Here is a 16,100-nt window from a genome sequence, read left to right on the forward strand (position 1 = left end):
TAATTGAGAAGAACTAACTGATATATTCAAGCATGATCTTTAAGTACAGTTCTTTATCAATACTAAAATATGAAGGTGATGGTAAATGTTTGCTTTTAAACTCACTCACACATGACAAGAAGTTCGGATTCATCGAAGATGGTTACATGGAATTTTAAACTTTACAGTGGGTGTGAAATCAATACTGCACGAATTATTCAAGGAAAAATCCCTTTGGGGATGATGACATCCCCAATGTTGTTGTGCCATGGATCAGCCAAGTGAGTAGCCAAGTTCTCCAACGGTCCGGTGCCAGGGTACGCCGATTGCTGAACAACAAACCCGACGAAAGCCAACAACGCAAGCCGGCCTACACGATCGTCAATCAGTAATTAAATACTCTTCAAATACAGTCGGACAACATAACATAAACATAGATATGTGACAGAAGAAACGTAATGTATATATGTACTAACCATTTTTGACCTCTTTGACCTTGTATTCCTCGAACTTCTTGGGGTCCTTGGAGTAGCCCAAGGGGTCAAAAGCGCCACCAGGGTACTTCTTCTTCTCAGGGTCCTTCTCCATGCTGCGTTGGTGTTCTACAAAGGCAATGGAAAGGAATTCGATGACCAAAATTGTAGGCAAAGTGCCCCATGGAACTGGATTGCCTAAGTAGGTGGCTTGGCCTCCTGGAACGGCAGCCCACTCCTGTGCTTTTACCCAGTTGCCCAATCCCAAAGCCTCTGGTACTAGAATCCCTGGCTACAATTGAGGGTTTGCAAGGTTAATTTAGTCATTGCAAAGTAAAAATAGATGCAAATTTTAAGGAAAATGTTTGTATGGTACTTACAACAGCAAGCATTGCCCATCTGCAGTGAATGAGCTCGGACTCCTTGAACCTCTCCAAGTTCTCGGGCACTTCTCCTAGCCGAAGTGGGTCAAATCCAAAGTCACTGAAAACCCACGAGCAACAAATTAATACAATTAACCAAACTAATTAGTATGTTTTGAGGAGCTAATTTTGTCTAATCTTAACCATCACAGGGGTGATCTATTGGTTGGGAATGAAATTCATGACCATATTTCACATGACACACACTGAGTTTGATTCTTGGCATTTGTGAACCACACGATAGTGGCAAAAAAAGGTTAAATTGTCTCTGCGAAGCCACCAACTAATTCGTTTTTGTAAAAAAATAAAATAAAAATATTGTCTGATCTTATTTTATTAAAAAAAAAATTAGCATGTTAAGAAATCTTAATCACCTAATGGTGTGGCACTGAAATTTATCAAATCTAGTTCTACTCTAAATATTACTTTTCTAACAAGATACGTACTGAGATATCATTTGATAAATAACTTGTTACTCTTAACATTATTGAAGTGGTGTATTTCGTTACCCGGGGGCGGAGCCGTCGAGGTAAGGAGGGCGGGGCTCGCCGGGCATCCACTCGGCGGACATGGAGAACCTGGAGGGGGCATTGGCACCAATACCTGGGAGCTGGACTGCGCTGGTCGCAAATTTAGACTTGGAGGATGAGAGGACTGAAGGGAAGGCAGCAGTGGCGATGCCACAGCTCATCAAAGTGTTGGAAGCCATTAGCAAATTTAGTGCCTGCAAGATTTAGGGTTTGTGGGGAGGAGAAAGGCGGAGACTGAGATTATGGAAGGTGGAAGGAGTGGCAAGGAATACTAGTACTACAGGAAGTAGGATATGGAAGAATCTGGATGTGGATTGTGATTGGCTAATGTGTCTGGCTGGTGCTCTGTCATTGGGCCACGTGGATTCCGTTAATCCAGATAGGTGATTATGTGGAGTGGAATATCCAATTGATAGGTGAAATCTAGTGTCTGTGGTGCAGGTTGAGTTAGGGGAGGAAAATCTAACCCACTACTTTTCTGCAGCAAAAGATATTCTTGTAAAATTTTAGGGTGTTATTGGGGAAGAAATGGTTAGAAATTAGAACCATTTCGATCACCAATATGTTAGTGGAAGACTAGTTATTTTTGGATCACCGATGTTGAAGGCATTTTCTTGACATCCTCCAGTAATTGCCCCCAAGGAACTTTACTTCCAAACCCAAGAAAAATAAGTTTGTTTTTTTAAAGAGAATCAGTTAGTGGCTTCGGCACAGTATTCTACCTTTTTAAGAGCCATGAAGACTTACATAAGTATTTCAACATCTTATAGCCATCATCGTGTAATACAACAGTGCCAAGAATCAAATCTAGGACGTATCATGTGAAATATGGGTCTGGACCAGTGGATCATCCCGTGGTGGTTCAAAAAAAAAAAAAATCTCTACTCTTTAATTAACACCAAACGTTTGTCACCATATAATACACATGAGAGGACTTACCTATCTATTGATTAAGCTATCATGACATTCCAAACTTATCATTTGTATAAGTGTGTTTTAACTTTACATAGCATCGCATGATTGGTTTGAGACATCATCACTTTGACGTCTCACGTTCATTAGTGATAGGTAAGTTTTTGCCCAGCTAAACTCAATTAATCTAGTCTAGATACTGATTAATTGTTTGATCTATGCCATTTTATTCTAAACTCTTACATTAAGCCATGTCAATTGTCATGTTTAGAAGTTTAGCTGCTCTTGTTTTCTCTCGGGTGGACATGTTTCCACAATTGTTTACACCAAAAAGCAAGGTTATACTGTGCATGCTGTGTTCGCATGTCCACGTGTCAAGACCCTTTTCGCCTGCCGAGGCCACGTGGAGCGCAGTGCACACAACGCTTCTTCCACTGCCACTCCTTCTTCTTTGCTTCTTCATCACTCCGATAACGGGCAACAGCCAATCACAGCGTTACTCATTGAATTAACAACTAATTAACGCTAACTTAACAGTCAGTTTCCGTACAGAGGAAACACCAGCTCTCACATTCCGGCCAGCGATGGTTAACGGTACCAGCATCGCCGTCGCTGATGCTATCGTTGTCGTTTTTGCTTGGGTTGGATTAAGGTATCAAGGCCACACCAAATCCATTAGACCTTCGTCCTCTCAGCATTCCTTGTATTTACAAAAACTAAGCCAGAATGCGAGGACGGAGGTGGATCAAAGATGGCATTGCAAGCTGTCGAAAGGTACAAAACGGCGAGGTTGCATACACATGTCCGTCAAGTGGTACGACATCAGAACTCGTTTTAGGGTTCAACACATCCGATGGCATGTAATGTAAGCGATAGACATGCATCTCAATAGTGTTGTGTAGATGGAAAAATGCCGTCTGCAATTAGAGGGTGGACAAAACAGAGGGAAATGTTTCCATGTTGTAATACATCTAACTTTTCCTTTTGGTATTTGATACATGCAGTAAAGTAGAATGTGTGAGCACACAAGAAAGGACATGATTCAGAACGAGGATATCTGAGATCAAGTAAGAGTGGCCGTAATTGAACATAAGATTAAACAAAATCAGTTAAGATGGTTTGGACATGTAAAACGAAAACCTACCAATGTTCCACTAAGAAAATGCGATTATGAGGCAGGAGCTTAGGGGAAAAAGGGTAGAGAAAGACTTGGAAAGAGACTTTAAGAAAATACATGAAGTAGTTGGAGCTAACGGAAGATTTAGCGTAAAACCGAACGCACTGGTATCCTAGGATTTATACAGCCGACCTCACTTACTAGGATAAGGCTATGTTGCTGTTGTAGTTGATAAGTTAAGTGAACTTGCAATCTCAGTCTCATGCTTACAACCTAAGACCAAATTTACAAATGACCGTGAAAATATTCATTTAAATGTGATTTGTTCACATGCAGCACGTGTGAAACATTCTTACAGGGTTGTTTGAAGTATTGTTACATTGACGAATAGGGATTCGAGCACAAAATCTCTTGGGCGATGTTAATGCTCTTGATCACACAAGAGGGATTCGGGCACAAAAACTCGTTAACTAAAGTAGTTTAAACTTTAGAGTTTACAGTACTTGTATCAACTAAAAACATATAAAAACAAACTCCTTAAATTGAGATAAACTTTCTTGCAATGAAGAAATAGTTTTAGCGACATCACTTGTTTTAAAAAGTAACATCATCCTTCCAGTACATGTTTGCCATGTAGTTTCTTTGATTACAAGATAGCTTCTGCCCTAAATTGGACAACCTTGTATTGGATTAGGAAAACGACAAACTAATCCAAGTAGCAACCCAGCTATAATCTAGGTTAGTCCAATCTAATATTTGGGTGAAGTAAACTCCAACCAACTTACTGTAAGCTCGCGCCTTACCCAATCACGAACCCATTTTTATATTTAATATTCAACGCCTGATCAAACACTCATCCTCCGGTCTGACCGATCCGCAACCCGTACGATCCAGACCTTCCTTCCACCCAAAGTCTAATTCTCCGATCTCACATCGCCGCCGCAAATCCACCGGCCAAACCGCCCGCCCGCCATGAGCACTCCATCACTCTCAGGGGTAAAGCTTTCAAATTTTCTTCAATTTTCTTCCGCTTTGCGGGTTTCAATTCGAATTTTTTACTCTGGATGTTGCAGAGCGCAGGTGCGTTCTCTGGATTCACACGGCTATGCAAGGGCTTGTCTGTGGTGCTTTTTGGAGGCCACATTGTGGTTCAGCTTCTCCCCCATGCCGTCGATTACCTGGCTCTCATTCCCGCCAGGTATTTTTCTCTGGGTTTGGGCACCTCAACCGTTCAATTTTGGGTTTGTTGACTTGTGAATTGAAAATTTGCTAAAATGAATAGCGAAATATTGCATAAATCTGTGTTTATAGAAATGGGTTTTATGAAAATTTTGTGAAATTTAGTGTTTTGAACCGTTTGGTTTTGTGGGATTGATCTGAAAGTCAGCTCCGATTTTTCGCCTTTCTTGAGTGGAATTGGGAGTTTGTAGCAGCAATGAAAATGTTGATCCTTTGTTTTTTAAATGTTTGTATTACAAGGGATGGAGTGTATGGTTGGTATTGGATTACAGACTTCGTTTTCGCCTAGGTTCTGTATTTTCTGAAACTTAGAAGTTGATTCCCGAGTGAAGCTTAGTGCCTTCTTAAAAAAAACTTGAATGAGATGCATTGTCAATCCCGGTTCTGTGTATGTGCTCGTTGCTCCTGACTATTTGGGGCTGTTCGGGTTTCTCTATTCGCCTTTACAAGTCTGTGCCTTTATTATTTTATGCCTATTTTTTTCTGCGTAAATTTGTTTAACTTAATTCGAGACGAGTAATGTAATATTAGATTTATAATCATAATATTTTGAGGTTTTACATGATTGATTTTGTACATCCCTATGCTTGTTCACTCTAATGAAGGGTGAGAGCAAGCTCATCTCTTTAAATTTGGAACCTCTAATGCGCAACTTAATCCTAATCCAAACTTCTGTCTTGTAGGACGATTCCTTTTGTCTGGAACCTCATAACATCCGGTTACATTGAACAATCAGTATATGGGGTATGCGCTTCTGATTCCACAAATAATTTTTCTGTGCCATAGTCATATATCGAAGGGAATTTCTGGACCCGACACACTCTACTTTTATTACTAGATAGAACTGAGTTTCATACTTATTTAACAGGTTTTTATCAGCACTATTGGTCTTCTTTTTATTGGGAAGCTGCTTGAACCTGTGTGGGGTTCTAGGGAGTTCTTGAAGTTCATCTTTGTAGTTAACTTCTTAACTTCCATATGCACTTTCGTCACTGCTATTGCTATGTACTACATTACAATGACGGAATTTTACCTGTAAGTACTAAGAAATCAATTGAACATTTATTAAAAAAATTTGCATACCAGCAATTCATATTTTTTGTCCTTGTATTCCATCTTTCTGCATTTTCCTCTTTATTGCTTCCTTCTACCTCAAGGCATTCTGTAGCTTGTTGGTTTATTAGTAATAAGAAATTTAACATGCAATTTATTGCCCGCTTGCCCCCTTTTCCTTTCAAGCTGAGTCAGTCTAACTGAATGATGAACTAGGTAAATTTGGATCCAACTCTAACAGCACACAAATTTTTAAACAGATCATTCTGCAACTATCAACACGTATCTTCCATTGTCCATCTATCTTTTCGTATATAATAATGTTTGTACATGTGGTAGCATGGTTTGATCGCTTCGTTTGTCTCATCCTTTGTATTGTTACTTTCTTTGGTTCACTTGTGCTAGTTATATGCCTGTTTCTGGCTTCCACGGAGTCCTTTCAGGTTTGTTGGTTGGCATCAAGCAAATCATCCCCGACCAGGAGTTGCCTTTATTGAAAATAAAAGCTAAGGTTTGGACTTTCGTAAAGGACCTTTTGATGAAAATTTCTGCAGGTTATTGAATAGTCCTAAAACTCTGTTTGATGCTGGTTTCAATTATATGCAGTGGTTACCATCTATCTCGCTATTGCTGTCCATTGCCATAAGCTTCTGGACAGAAAAGTCAGCAACATATCTTCCATTCATAATATTTGGAACTTATACGAGCTGGATTTATCTAAGATTCTGGCAGAGGAAACCAGAAACAAAACTCAAGGGTGATCCAAGTGAAGATTTTGCATTTTCTACATTCTTCCCTGAACTTTTGAGGTAAATAATTGCCATTATTTTCAAACTTTTCACTTCAATATTCCTAGTTTCTATTGCTCTTAAGTGTTTCTTGTTAATTGTTGCAGACCAGTCATTGATCCTGTTGCATCTATATTCCATCGGATGCTCTGTGGAAGATCTGAAGCTTCCAATGAATCCCAAGGTTATACCCTGGGCAGTTCCTCATTGCCTGGATCTGACCCCATTGAAGCATCTAGAAGAAGGTAACGTTTCTGGTCTCAAACAGCATCCCGTTTGAATGTTAAATATTACATCTCTGAAACGAAATTGAGATATTCCTTGTTCGAATGAACTGTGGAGGGTAACCTCCCCCCTTCATAAATCACACCATTTCTTACTGTTTACACGGGTGTGAACAAGGGATCTTTGAACTCCCGATCCTTAAGGATGGAACACATGCCACTAGATAGCTAGGGAGATTAATAACTTGGGTGTATATAGACCCGTAGTTCGTGTAATATTTGAAAATCAAAAAAGTTTACTAGAATGGATTCAGAAACTAACATTGCGACAGTATAAATAAACGTCTTAACAGCACCAACTACGAATAATCAAATACTTGAATCAGGAAAAGGAATCTTCATTTTTGTGACCAAACTGTCTCTTGCAGAGAAAGAGGTGCTCGAGCACTCGAGGAAAGATTGGCAGCTGAGAGGTTGGCTGCAGCGCACGGTACAGAAGAGTCTGGAAGAGATGCCGCAGAGAATGTTTAATTGCTTCGCGACTCAAGTATCAGTTCCTATCAATCAACCGCCCAAATGTGTCATCTCCGTTGCAACTTCAGAGGTTCCGTGTTATTTGAAGAGAAGGTTTTTCTACTGTTTTTCTCTGTTCCCGCTCTCTGTGAATTCTCGAGGATCCTTAAGCTGTGAATTTCTCTGTGGACAATGGTATCTTTGCACAATGATTAATGTGTGGTGTTGCTCAAAATACGTAGAGTAGAAATTCTTAAGAGGCATCCATATCCTTGAAACAGTTGGGGCCATTTTGTCATGTTGTACAAATACATCTTTTAGCACAGATACGTTGGTATAACTTGTGTTTGATCTCAAATTTTTATTATAAAAACGGAAATCTTTTTGCTCACCACCCCAAATTGGCGGTAACTTGGATAACCGTATCCATTAGGTCAAAATCATGTGTCCGTACGTATCTAGCATGTATTGTATCCAACCAAGTATCCGATATGAGATACGCGACTAGAACGATGTATCCATGCTTCATGTTAATAGGCGGAGAGTGAGTGGGGACATTCGATGCATGCATGCATGGTCGTAGTTTGGATAGCATTAGAAATATCATCCATCAACCATTTGAAACTCGGAAGTTTAAAAAGATGTGGGAATGGTGCCTCCTCCAGTCATTAGAGAAACAGGTTTCACCTTCATTTGACTCAACCAAATTTACAACTTCTTATTGTCTTTATTTAGCAATCACAGAGGACAGGCAATATAAACAAGGTTGGCCAGGGTTAGCGTTTCCATCACCCCGGATTCGTTGAGAAACTTTACTTTTCATTGCAGAACTTTCACCTCCCCGGCGCTGTAGACAAATCAGGGGCCACATGACAATGTTGTCCTCCGTCGTGAGTTATATGTACAAGTCAGCTCTCGATTGATTCTCCAGCAAAGTACTGTCGATGGACCATTTTTTTGTAATCTGTAAAAGAAAGACATAAGAACAAGAGTTGCATCAGAGGTTTGTGCAATTCAAATTGGGAAGGATAGGCACTTCATCACTTGGCATCATATTCCATGATGTTCAAGTTCGAAACATAAGTTTATCAGGTCGACATTCATAGCTCACGGTAAATTTGCGTAAGGTACAAAGTCTGAAATTAGCATGGATTGGAAGGCGGTTGAAACAGGATGAGCATCTACGATGAAGTTCTAAGTTTTTGAATCCCAGTTTTAGAAACATTCGATACGAATGACAGAGTAACTAACCTTCCTTGTTACTCCACAGAGCAGCAGCATAGCTGTTGAGGGGGCTCTCCGGGTTTGGTTCTGCAGGTAAGAACTAAATGGTCAGGCAAGAACGAATGAAGTCTACAAGAGAATACATATAAGAGCAAGCTTACCTCCCAACAGACTTTGAATGGAGAGTAGAATAGTCCTGCAATCGTAAGCTGAAGACCACTTGTCCTGTGCCACGTATAACATAAGCTTTTTGAGATTACACGAAAATGAAAGAAAGGAAACTCAATCCAACAACAGACTCAGACTGACACTTCCGCCACCCATCAAATTGATTGCTCTACCCGCTTGTTATCACCACCCCCGTGATAATAAATAAAACTTGTATTACGCAACCCTTGCATCAATGTTCTCAAATTACCCATAAATCCTGATATAACTTTTTGTTTTATTAATCTGCATGAAAATGGTCATGGCAGCCATGAGAGCTGTTATGGCTGTTGTCAAGTTAGCAGCGCCCTTGCGATAAGGGCACATTCATGTGGGCACCGCAACACCCCTGGGTAAGGGGCATTGGCATACTGCCATCTAAGCAGCACTTCTGAGTTAGGGCATTACATGTGGGCAACACCCTGGATGGAAAAAGCATTGGAATTATCCAACTGATACTAATTTATATACTCTCTTCTACACAACTAGGAGAGCATTTAGATACATCCAACCGAATACTAATTTTCCATAAGAATCCTAATATACTAACTCCTTGGTACAAGAAACAATGACAATCAAATGGTCAATTTAACTTCTCCATGTTACAGTCATGGACAGTTCGTACTTGAAGTTTAGTATCTCAAAAGCTTGATACCAGTTTATTTCGTAAATGTAATGATAGATACCTGCAAGATATCAAGACATATGTTGCCAAACTGATCAACATTTGGATGGAAGCACATTGTCTCAAACTTGACCTGCGGTGGCTTGAAAGGATAGTCCAGAGGAAAACGCAAAGAAAGCTTGTAGGAAAAACCCTCATACATGGTTCCTTTTCCACCTTCGATTGTGCCAACCCATGTAAAAATGCTCTCACCTTCAGGAAAAGCCGATACTCTAAGATCTCCTCCACTCATCTGAAACCAGCGGACGTTGGACGAACAAAGGTCAGTAATACAACAGTTACCAGTCTCATAACAAGAAATGCGGTCACTTATTCATCGTTAAAATCTGTCTAGTACAGACTAACTTCAGTGTCAAACTCAAATAGACTACTATTAGACCTTAAACTTCAAGACGATATTATTCAACTGAGAAAATTTTATTAACACAACAATATATACCTACAAGTATGATAACGGCGGAGACTTCCCGAATCACCACACATGCAGTCATAAATTGAAGCTTTGCAGTCCACAGACTCACACACACCTGCCCAACCCAACCTCTGTATAATACATCCCCATCCTCCCATGATTACCAAGAATCAATAGTCCCTCTTTTACTTCTTAATTATGCTTTATTTTTTTAGGAAAATTAATGAAAAGAACTTAAAAACTTTGAATTTTACCGATAAGGACAAAATAAAGAGTAAAATAAATAGTACCAAGATTAAATTTTTAGTATAAAAAATGTAATTTTTCGTTAAAGTAATCTGCCTGAAGCTTTTTGCTAAACTTCCTTTTCTTTTCTTTTTTCGCTTATGAATCTAAATTTAAATCCACATCAAACCCAATTCAAGATTACAACAAAAATCAACAAAGACAGTAAGAAATAAAAAAAAGTACACAAATTTGAGGAAAAATCAAAAGCAAAGAATCAAGAGGGAGAGAGTACCATGAGAGACATCAACTCCTTCTGAAGCCTACAGCACAATTGAAACAAAACCCATCTTTAGTGAGGACTTCAATTTTCTCGGGACCGAAAAAAAGAAAGAGAATTTTCTCGGGCTCCAAACAGAAAACTAAAGAAAAAAAAGGACTGACCTTTGAGAAACGGAGGTGGTGTCGACGGGGATGGAAGAAGCAGGAGGCTTTTTCTGACTAGAAGTGGGTGTACGGCGCTGACGCTGCTGCTGCGTGGCCGACGAGTTGTCGGCCGTCGGGTTGGGTCGGACCTCCATGGCCGACGACGATCAATCGCCTCCCCGATCGACAGTTGCTAATCAATATCCGATTTAACGGTTTCTGGAAAGCGGTGGTGGCGATGAGGCTGTCTTTCTGTTTATTTCGTTTCTTTATCCTTTTTAATGCGACATTAATGGAGGGGCGACTTTAGATGTTGGTGTGACAAGATTATAATCACAACCCATAATATTATAGTTTAATCTAACAAATTTTTTTTATATAATTATAAATTTATAAAGACCAAACCTCTAAATAATTTTCAAGAGATTGTGTGGGGGTTAATGGTTGTGCTATTTTAATGATTTAAAAAAATATATATTCAATCAATAACCGTGACATAATATGTTTTGTAAAAATAATTTAAAATTTTAATAGATGTTGCATCATTATAATTAAAAAGTGATTTACTACTCTGTCCTACTAATGCGAGAGTTTAAATGTAACATCCCACATCGCCCAGGAGATTGATCCTTAAATGTATATTCTCATCCCTATCTAGCACGAGGTCTTTTGGGAGCTTACTGGCTTCAAGTTCAATCGGAACTCCGAAGTTAAGCGAGAAGGGGGCTAGAGCAATCTCATGATGGGTAACCCGCTGGGAAGTTGCTCGTGAGTTCCCAAAAACAAAACCGTGAGGGAATGATAAGCCCAAAGCGGACAATATCGTGCTATGGTGGTGGAGTGGGCCCGGGAAGTGGTCCCCCCCAGCCGGATGTGACAATTTGGTATCCAAGCCTAACCCTGGTCGCGAGTGTGCCGACGAGGACGTCGGGCCCCTAAGGGGGGTGGATTGTGACATCCCACATCGCCCAGGGGAGTGATCCTTAAATGTATATTCCCATCCCTACTTAGCACAAGGCCTTTTGGGAGCTCACTGGCTTCGGGTTCCGTAGGAACTCCGAAGTTAAACGAGAAGGGGGCTAGAGCAATCCCATGATGGGTGACCTATTGGGAAGTTGCTCGTGAGTTCCCAAAAACAAAACCGTGAGGGAATGGTAAGCCCAAAGCGGACAATATCGTGCTACGGTAGTGGAGCGGGCCCGGGAAGTGATCTGTCCCGGGCCGGGATGTGACAATATGGTATCAGAGTCAATCCCTGGCCGGAAGTGTGCCGACGAGGATGTCGGGCCCCTAAGGGGGATGGATTATAACATCCCACATCGCCCAGGAAAGTGATCCTTAAATGTATATTCTCATCTCTACCTAGCACGAGGGCTTTTGGGAGCTCATTGGCTTTGAGTTCCATCGGAACTCCGAAGTTAAGCGAGAAGGGGACTTGAGCAATCCCATGATGGGTGACCCACTGGGAAGTTGCTCGTGAGTTCCCAAAAACAAAACTGTGAGGGAATGGTAAGCCCAAAGCGGACAATATCGTGCTACGGTGGTGGAGCGGGCCCGGGAAGTGATCCGCCCCGGGCCGGGATATGACATTAAACTTATAAAAGATGTTGTGCTTAATTTGATGAATTTATCACCCACTCAACTTATTTCACTGTGTGCCACTTAATACTACGATCTAGTGATATTCCTCATTATTTGTAAGTGAGAAGTCTTAGGTTCGATTCTCACCAAAAGTAAATTTGAATCACAATATTGCTCACTTATTATGAGGCTAAACTCACTTCTTTCCCCTAATAACAAATCAATTTAATATCTTAGTTACAATCTCGGACTCAACAAAATAAGTTAGGACTTAATTAATAAGAAGAAAATATCAAGCATTTTATTAGAGGCTGTGTGCAACCATAGAAATCACCTAGTTGGGATTAGAATGAAAAAGATGACAATTGTGAAAATTACGAACCTTTTGATGATAATTGATATGCATGCAAAAGGATTCTTATAAACATTAAAAATAAAGCATTGGCAATAGTTGTGAATCAAATGACATTATACAACCTGAAGGGACAGAAAGGAATCTGAGAACAAAGTGCATATTACAAATTTAAACATCATATGAATCAAGCATCTTAGTAAGTGGAATGATCTATGGTAGGCAAGCCAAAAACAGTAGAATCAAATTGAGTTCAAACTCCAAAGAATATTAAGTTCAGTCGTGTTTGTGAGCGTGAAGTATCTATAACTACTTATGATTACATATGCCCAAACGCGACTAATAATAGCATTCCTCTTTACATCATGCTGAAGCCATATAGTGCTTAGGGGGGACGTTCCCCTCAAATTTTGTTGGCTAGTTTCTTGTTTTAATGACCTTTTTCTAAAATTTTCTTATTTGTATCCTTCTACACGTAATGGGTCACCCAATCAATCCAATAATAATACTCTTCTATGTCTATTGTGCGTATGATTTCCAGAAACTTGATGAGGGCATGATTTCTAGAAACTTGATGAGGGCGCTCCTCTGAATCAAAATCTTGGCCTTGCCTTTGCTTTACATCCTAACTTTTGAGAATAACTATCAAATAACGGATATATATCTTGGTAAGCGAGAAGCGAGTGAGTGAAATGAATTGTTGAAAGAATGTATTTATAGTAAAAATGTAAGTGTACGTATAAAGTACAATATGTGATGCCAAAAAGAACAAAAATTGGAGAGAGACGATGACTCCCCATTTTCACTCGGAGACAGCTGGGTCTCGCTGTGCGGAAAGGAGAGAAAGGGGACAGAGGGAGTGAAGAGGATGGGGACACAGAGGATGAGGATGGCTCCCCATTTTCATTCGGCTTACTTTATGTTTCAAATTAGTTGGATTTAGCATTCTTCACAACCTTTGATGGGTGTTTAATTTCTAATTTTTGTTCCATGCATTGTTGGTTTTTTTTTTTTATAATTGTTGAATCGCTTTTATATTTGCTTGGTCCTTAGGATCTAAAGCATTTTGCCTTTTGAAAAGCAGATACAGGGAAAGTATTAGGTACCCTTTTCTTTGTTGTGTTTTTTTTTTCCCTAATTTCTAATTTTTATGCAAGACATAAAATATTGTAGGAATCAAATGTATGATTGTCACCAAATGTATTTATCTTTTGTGGAATATTATTGGTGATTATAGTATGCATAGTTAGTTTTCCTTGCTCTATTTGAATTTCTCTCTAATTTTCTTTACTCTTCGTTATCTGCTGTGTTGTTTGTGAAAATCTGAAATGATAACATTTGTTAATCTGTGTTTTGAGTTGCGATTTTCATATTTTACTTCCAAGTTCTGAGTCGTTCCTTCTCCCATGGTTTCTCAACTTTTGAATATGTAGTGTAATGCCCTATTGCTAGACATTCTGGCAACATAGGTGGTTATGTTGCCAGACAGTGCAGATGGACCACACATTCTTGCAAAAGTTTACCTTATCAATGGTTTAGATTTATAGTTTGGCATATGTGGTCAAACTATGATTCTGAACCATTGATAAGATGGGTATTTGCTTAACATGTTTCTTACGGGGCAGGGTATACATGTGTTCTTTTTTTTAAAAAAAAAAGAATATATATATATATATATATATCTACTGAGAGGAGCCTCAATTGCAATGTTCTAAACTATCTCTCAACTTATTTTTTTATGTTCTGTGCTTTTTATGTTTGCACTTAGATCGATGGGTTCAAACCCTTGAATACAAATTTATTTGACAGCCTTTAAAGTTTTTGACTTTTTGGTGCTCTTTAATACATATTTTCTTTTGTTTATCTAGATTATAGTTTTTCCTACACACTTAATCCTTGCAGTTCACAGAGTTCTTATTGATCCTGCAATTGTTCTTAAGTTATCTTTGTTGAGTAGAAGCTATGTTCTGTGGGTTTTAGGGTTTAGGGAAATTTTTGAGCTGCTTTGGCATTTTAATGTTTAGAAAAAAATTTTGATATTCATTAATGAGATTTTGGTGGCTAACATTCTTTAGCTAAATATTTTGTGTCTCTTGGTTGCTTTCTGCAATTTCGCTTTTGAGAAAACCTAATTGCAGGTTCTTCTCTCTCTCTGTTAAGTTACCAGTAGTAATGTTTTTCCTGCACTCTTAATCCTTGCAGTTCACAAAGTCCTTATTGATCCTGCAGTTGTTGTTCTTAATTATCTTTGTTGAGTAGAGCATATGTTCTGTGGGTTTTAGGGTTTGGGGAAAATTTTGAGCTGCATTACTATTTTAATGTTTTGGGAACATGTTGAAATTCTTTAATGGGATTTTTCTGGCTAAGACTCTTTAAGTAAATTCCTAGCTATTTACTGGTTGCCATCCATATCTTATAAATATGTTGGCCAAGACATATGTTAGCTTATAATGCGTGTGAATATTTAATTAGCTCACAGGTTTGTTGGTTCAATTCAACTACAACCCTGATGACACACCCTGATCGAAATTAAGGTGTGCTGGCCGTCACGCCTTGATTTCGGTCGGGGTGTGTCACCTGATGAAGTTAGTTTTACATCACAAACACATATATATTGAAGTTTAGACACCTTCGCAAATACCACCTTTTAGTTATTTTCATGGTCTGTTTAGTTGGTTTTCATACTCTAACCCCTACTTTTGTAAACTAGATTGTGCATTTCCAGTTGTTAAGCATGAATATGATGGTGTTACCTAAACATGTAGATATTGCATTGCTTTTGTGTCATGCATATTAACATTCTATCTCGCCTCTTAGATAATAATAGAATGACATTACATAAACTTTTAGTTAGTTTTCATGAGACAATTTCAATTTCTTTGCTTTGTTTGAAAATTGGCGTGTTTATCTTCTGGACACTTAATCAATTTAGCTTGCAGTTTAACTATTGCAGTTTTTATGTATTTTGGTTTTACCTAGATTCCATTTCTAGAATGAGCATGTGTTTCTCATTGTATCTAGAAGTTATTTCGGTTGAAGTAGCACGCTTAACATTTGTACTCTGGAGTTGCATAATTTTCCTTATTGTCTTTTTTGGATCGGAAAATTTTACATGAGAAATACCGGATGATATATGTTTCTTCAGTATGATATTTGCAATACTATCTCAGATAAAGTATATAAGTAACCTGCTAAATTCTACAGATAATACTTGCAGAACCTGCAACTAATGCCTATATTATATTACTAATGGGTGTAGCTTTGCTACAATCCCCGTTTCAACAGTGTGTGTTTACTGCTAATAGAATTTCGCTACTGTCTTTGAGCTATTATTTTCATTGTTGTTCTGTGAGTTAGTGCTAATCGATTTGCTTTGTTTCCGATTTTCCAAAGGTTGGATCGATCGCTGGAGCTCTTGGCCCTTTGACTTTTGAGGTATATTAATTAACACTGGTTTCACAACAGTTCTTACATTTTTTTTTTTTTCACATTAGGATTAGATTTAGCTATCTAATTATAGCGTCCTTTTCATATATATATTTATATATATATATATGACCACAATAACAGTAGAAGTTGAATATATATGACTGCAATAACAGTACAATGTGTGATTGTTACGTCTTAAGTTAGTGTGATGTAACAAATATTCATGCCATCAAACCTAAACCGAAACATAATAATAAAACGCAGTTGTTTACAGTTAAACAAGAACAACGTAAATAAACATGTTGTGAG

The 16,100-nt window shown here is 38.7% G+C and overlaps 3 protein-coding genes across 3 annotated transcripts; 1 reads left to right on the plus strand and 2 right to left on the minus strand.

The window, feature by feature from the left end:
* LOC103966631 (chlorophyll a-b binding protein 6, chloroplastic) lies at positions 1 to 1,661 on the minus strand. Its single transcript, XM_009379812.3, has 4 exons — positions 1,384 to 1,661; positions 833 to 935; positions 456 to 744; positions 1 to 349 (listed from the first exon to the last, which is right to left on the minus strand). The coding sequence occupies exons 1-4, from the start codon at positions 1,581 to 1,583 to the stop codon at positions 198 to 200; spliced, it is 744 nt and encodes a 247-aa protein (XP_009378087.1). The 5' UTR covers positions 1,584 to 1,661; the 3' UTR covers positions 1 to 197.
* A 2,590-nt stretch (positions 1,662 to 4,251) lies between these two features.
* On the plus strand, positions 4,252 to 7,644 carry LOC103966632 (rhomboid-like protein 19). Its single transcript, XM_009379813.3, has 8 exons — positions 4,252 to 4,429; positions 4,507 to 4,631; positions 5,356 to 5,416; positions 5,541 to 5,707; positions 6,131 to 6,236; positions 6,332 to 6,534; positions 6,621 to 6,758; positions 7,166 to 7,644. The coding sequence occupies exons 1-8, from the start codon at positions 4,406 to 4,408 to the stop codon at positions 7,266 to 7,268; spliced, it is 927 nt and encodes a 308-aa protein (XP_009378088.1). The 5' UTR covers positions 4,252 to 4,405; the 3' UTR covers positions 7,269 to 7,644.
* Positions 7,645 to 7,918: 274 nt separating this feature from the next.
* LOC103966633 (probable ubiquitin-conjugating enzyme E2 C) lies at positions 7,919 to 10,797 on the minus strand. Its single transcript, XM_009379814.3, has 6 exons — positions 10,448 to 10,797; positions 10,299 to 10,326; positions 9,368 to 9,598; positions 8,636 to 8,699; positions 8,502 to 8,561; positions 7,919 to 8,214 (listed from the first exon to the last, which is right to left on the minus strand). The coding sequence occupies exons 1-6, from the start codon at positions 10,582 to 10,584 to the stop codon at positions 8,159 to 8,161; spliced, it is 576 nt and encodes a 191-aa protein (XP_009378089.2). The 5' UTR covers positions 10,585 to 10,797; the 3' UTR covers positions 7,919 to 8,158.
* Positions 10,798 to 16,100: the final 5,303 nt, after the last annotated feature.

Source organism: the organism of the source record quoted next, unplaced genomic scaffold (genome assembly GCF_019419815.1).
Source record: "Pyrus x bretschneideri cultivar Hongxiangsu unplaced genomic scaffold, Pyrus_bretschneideri_v1 Contig32, whole genome shotgun sequence".
NCBI lineage: Eukaryota > Viridiplantae > Streptophyta > Magnoliopsida > Rosales > Rosaceae > Pyrus > Pyrus x bretschneideri.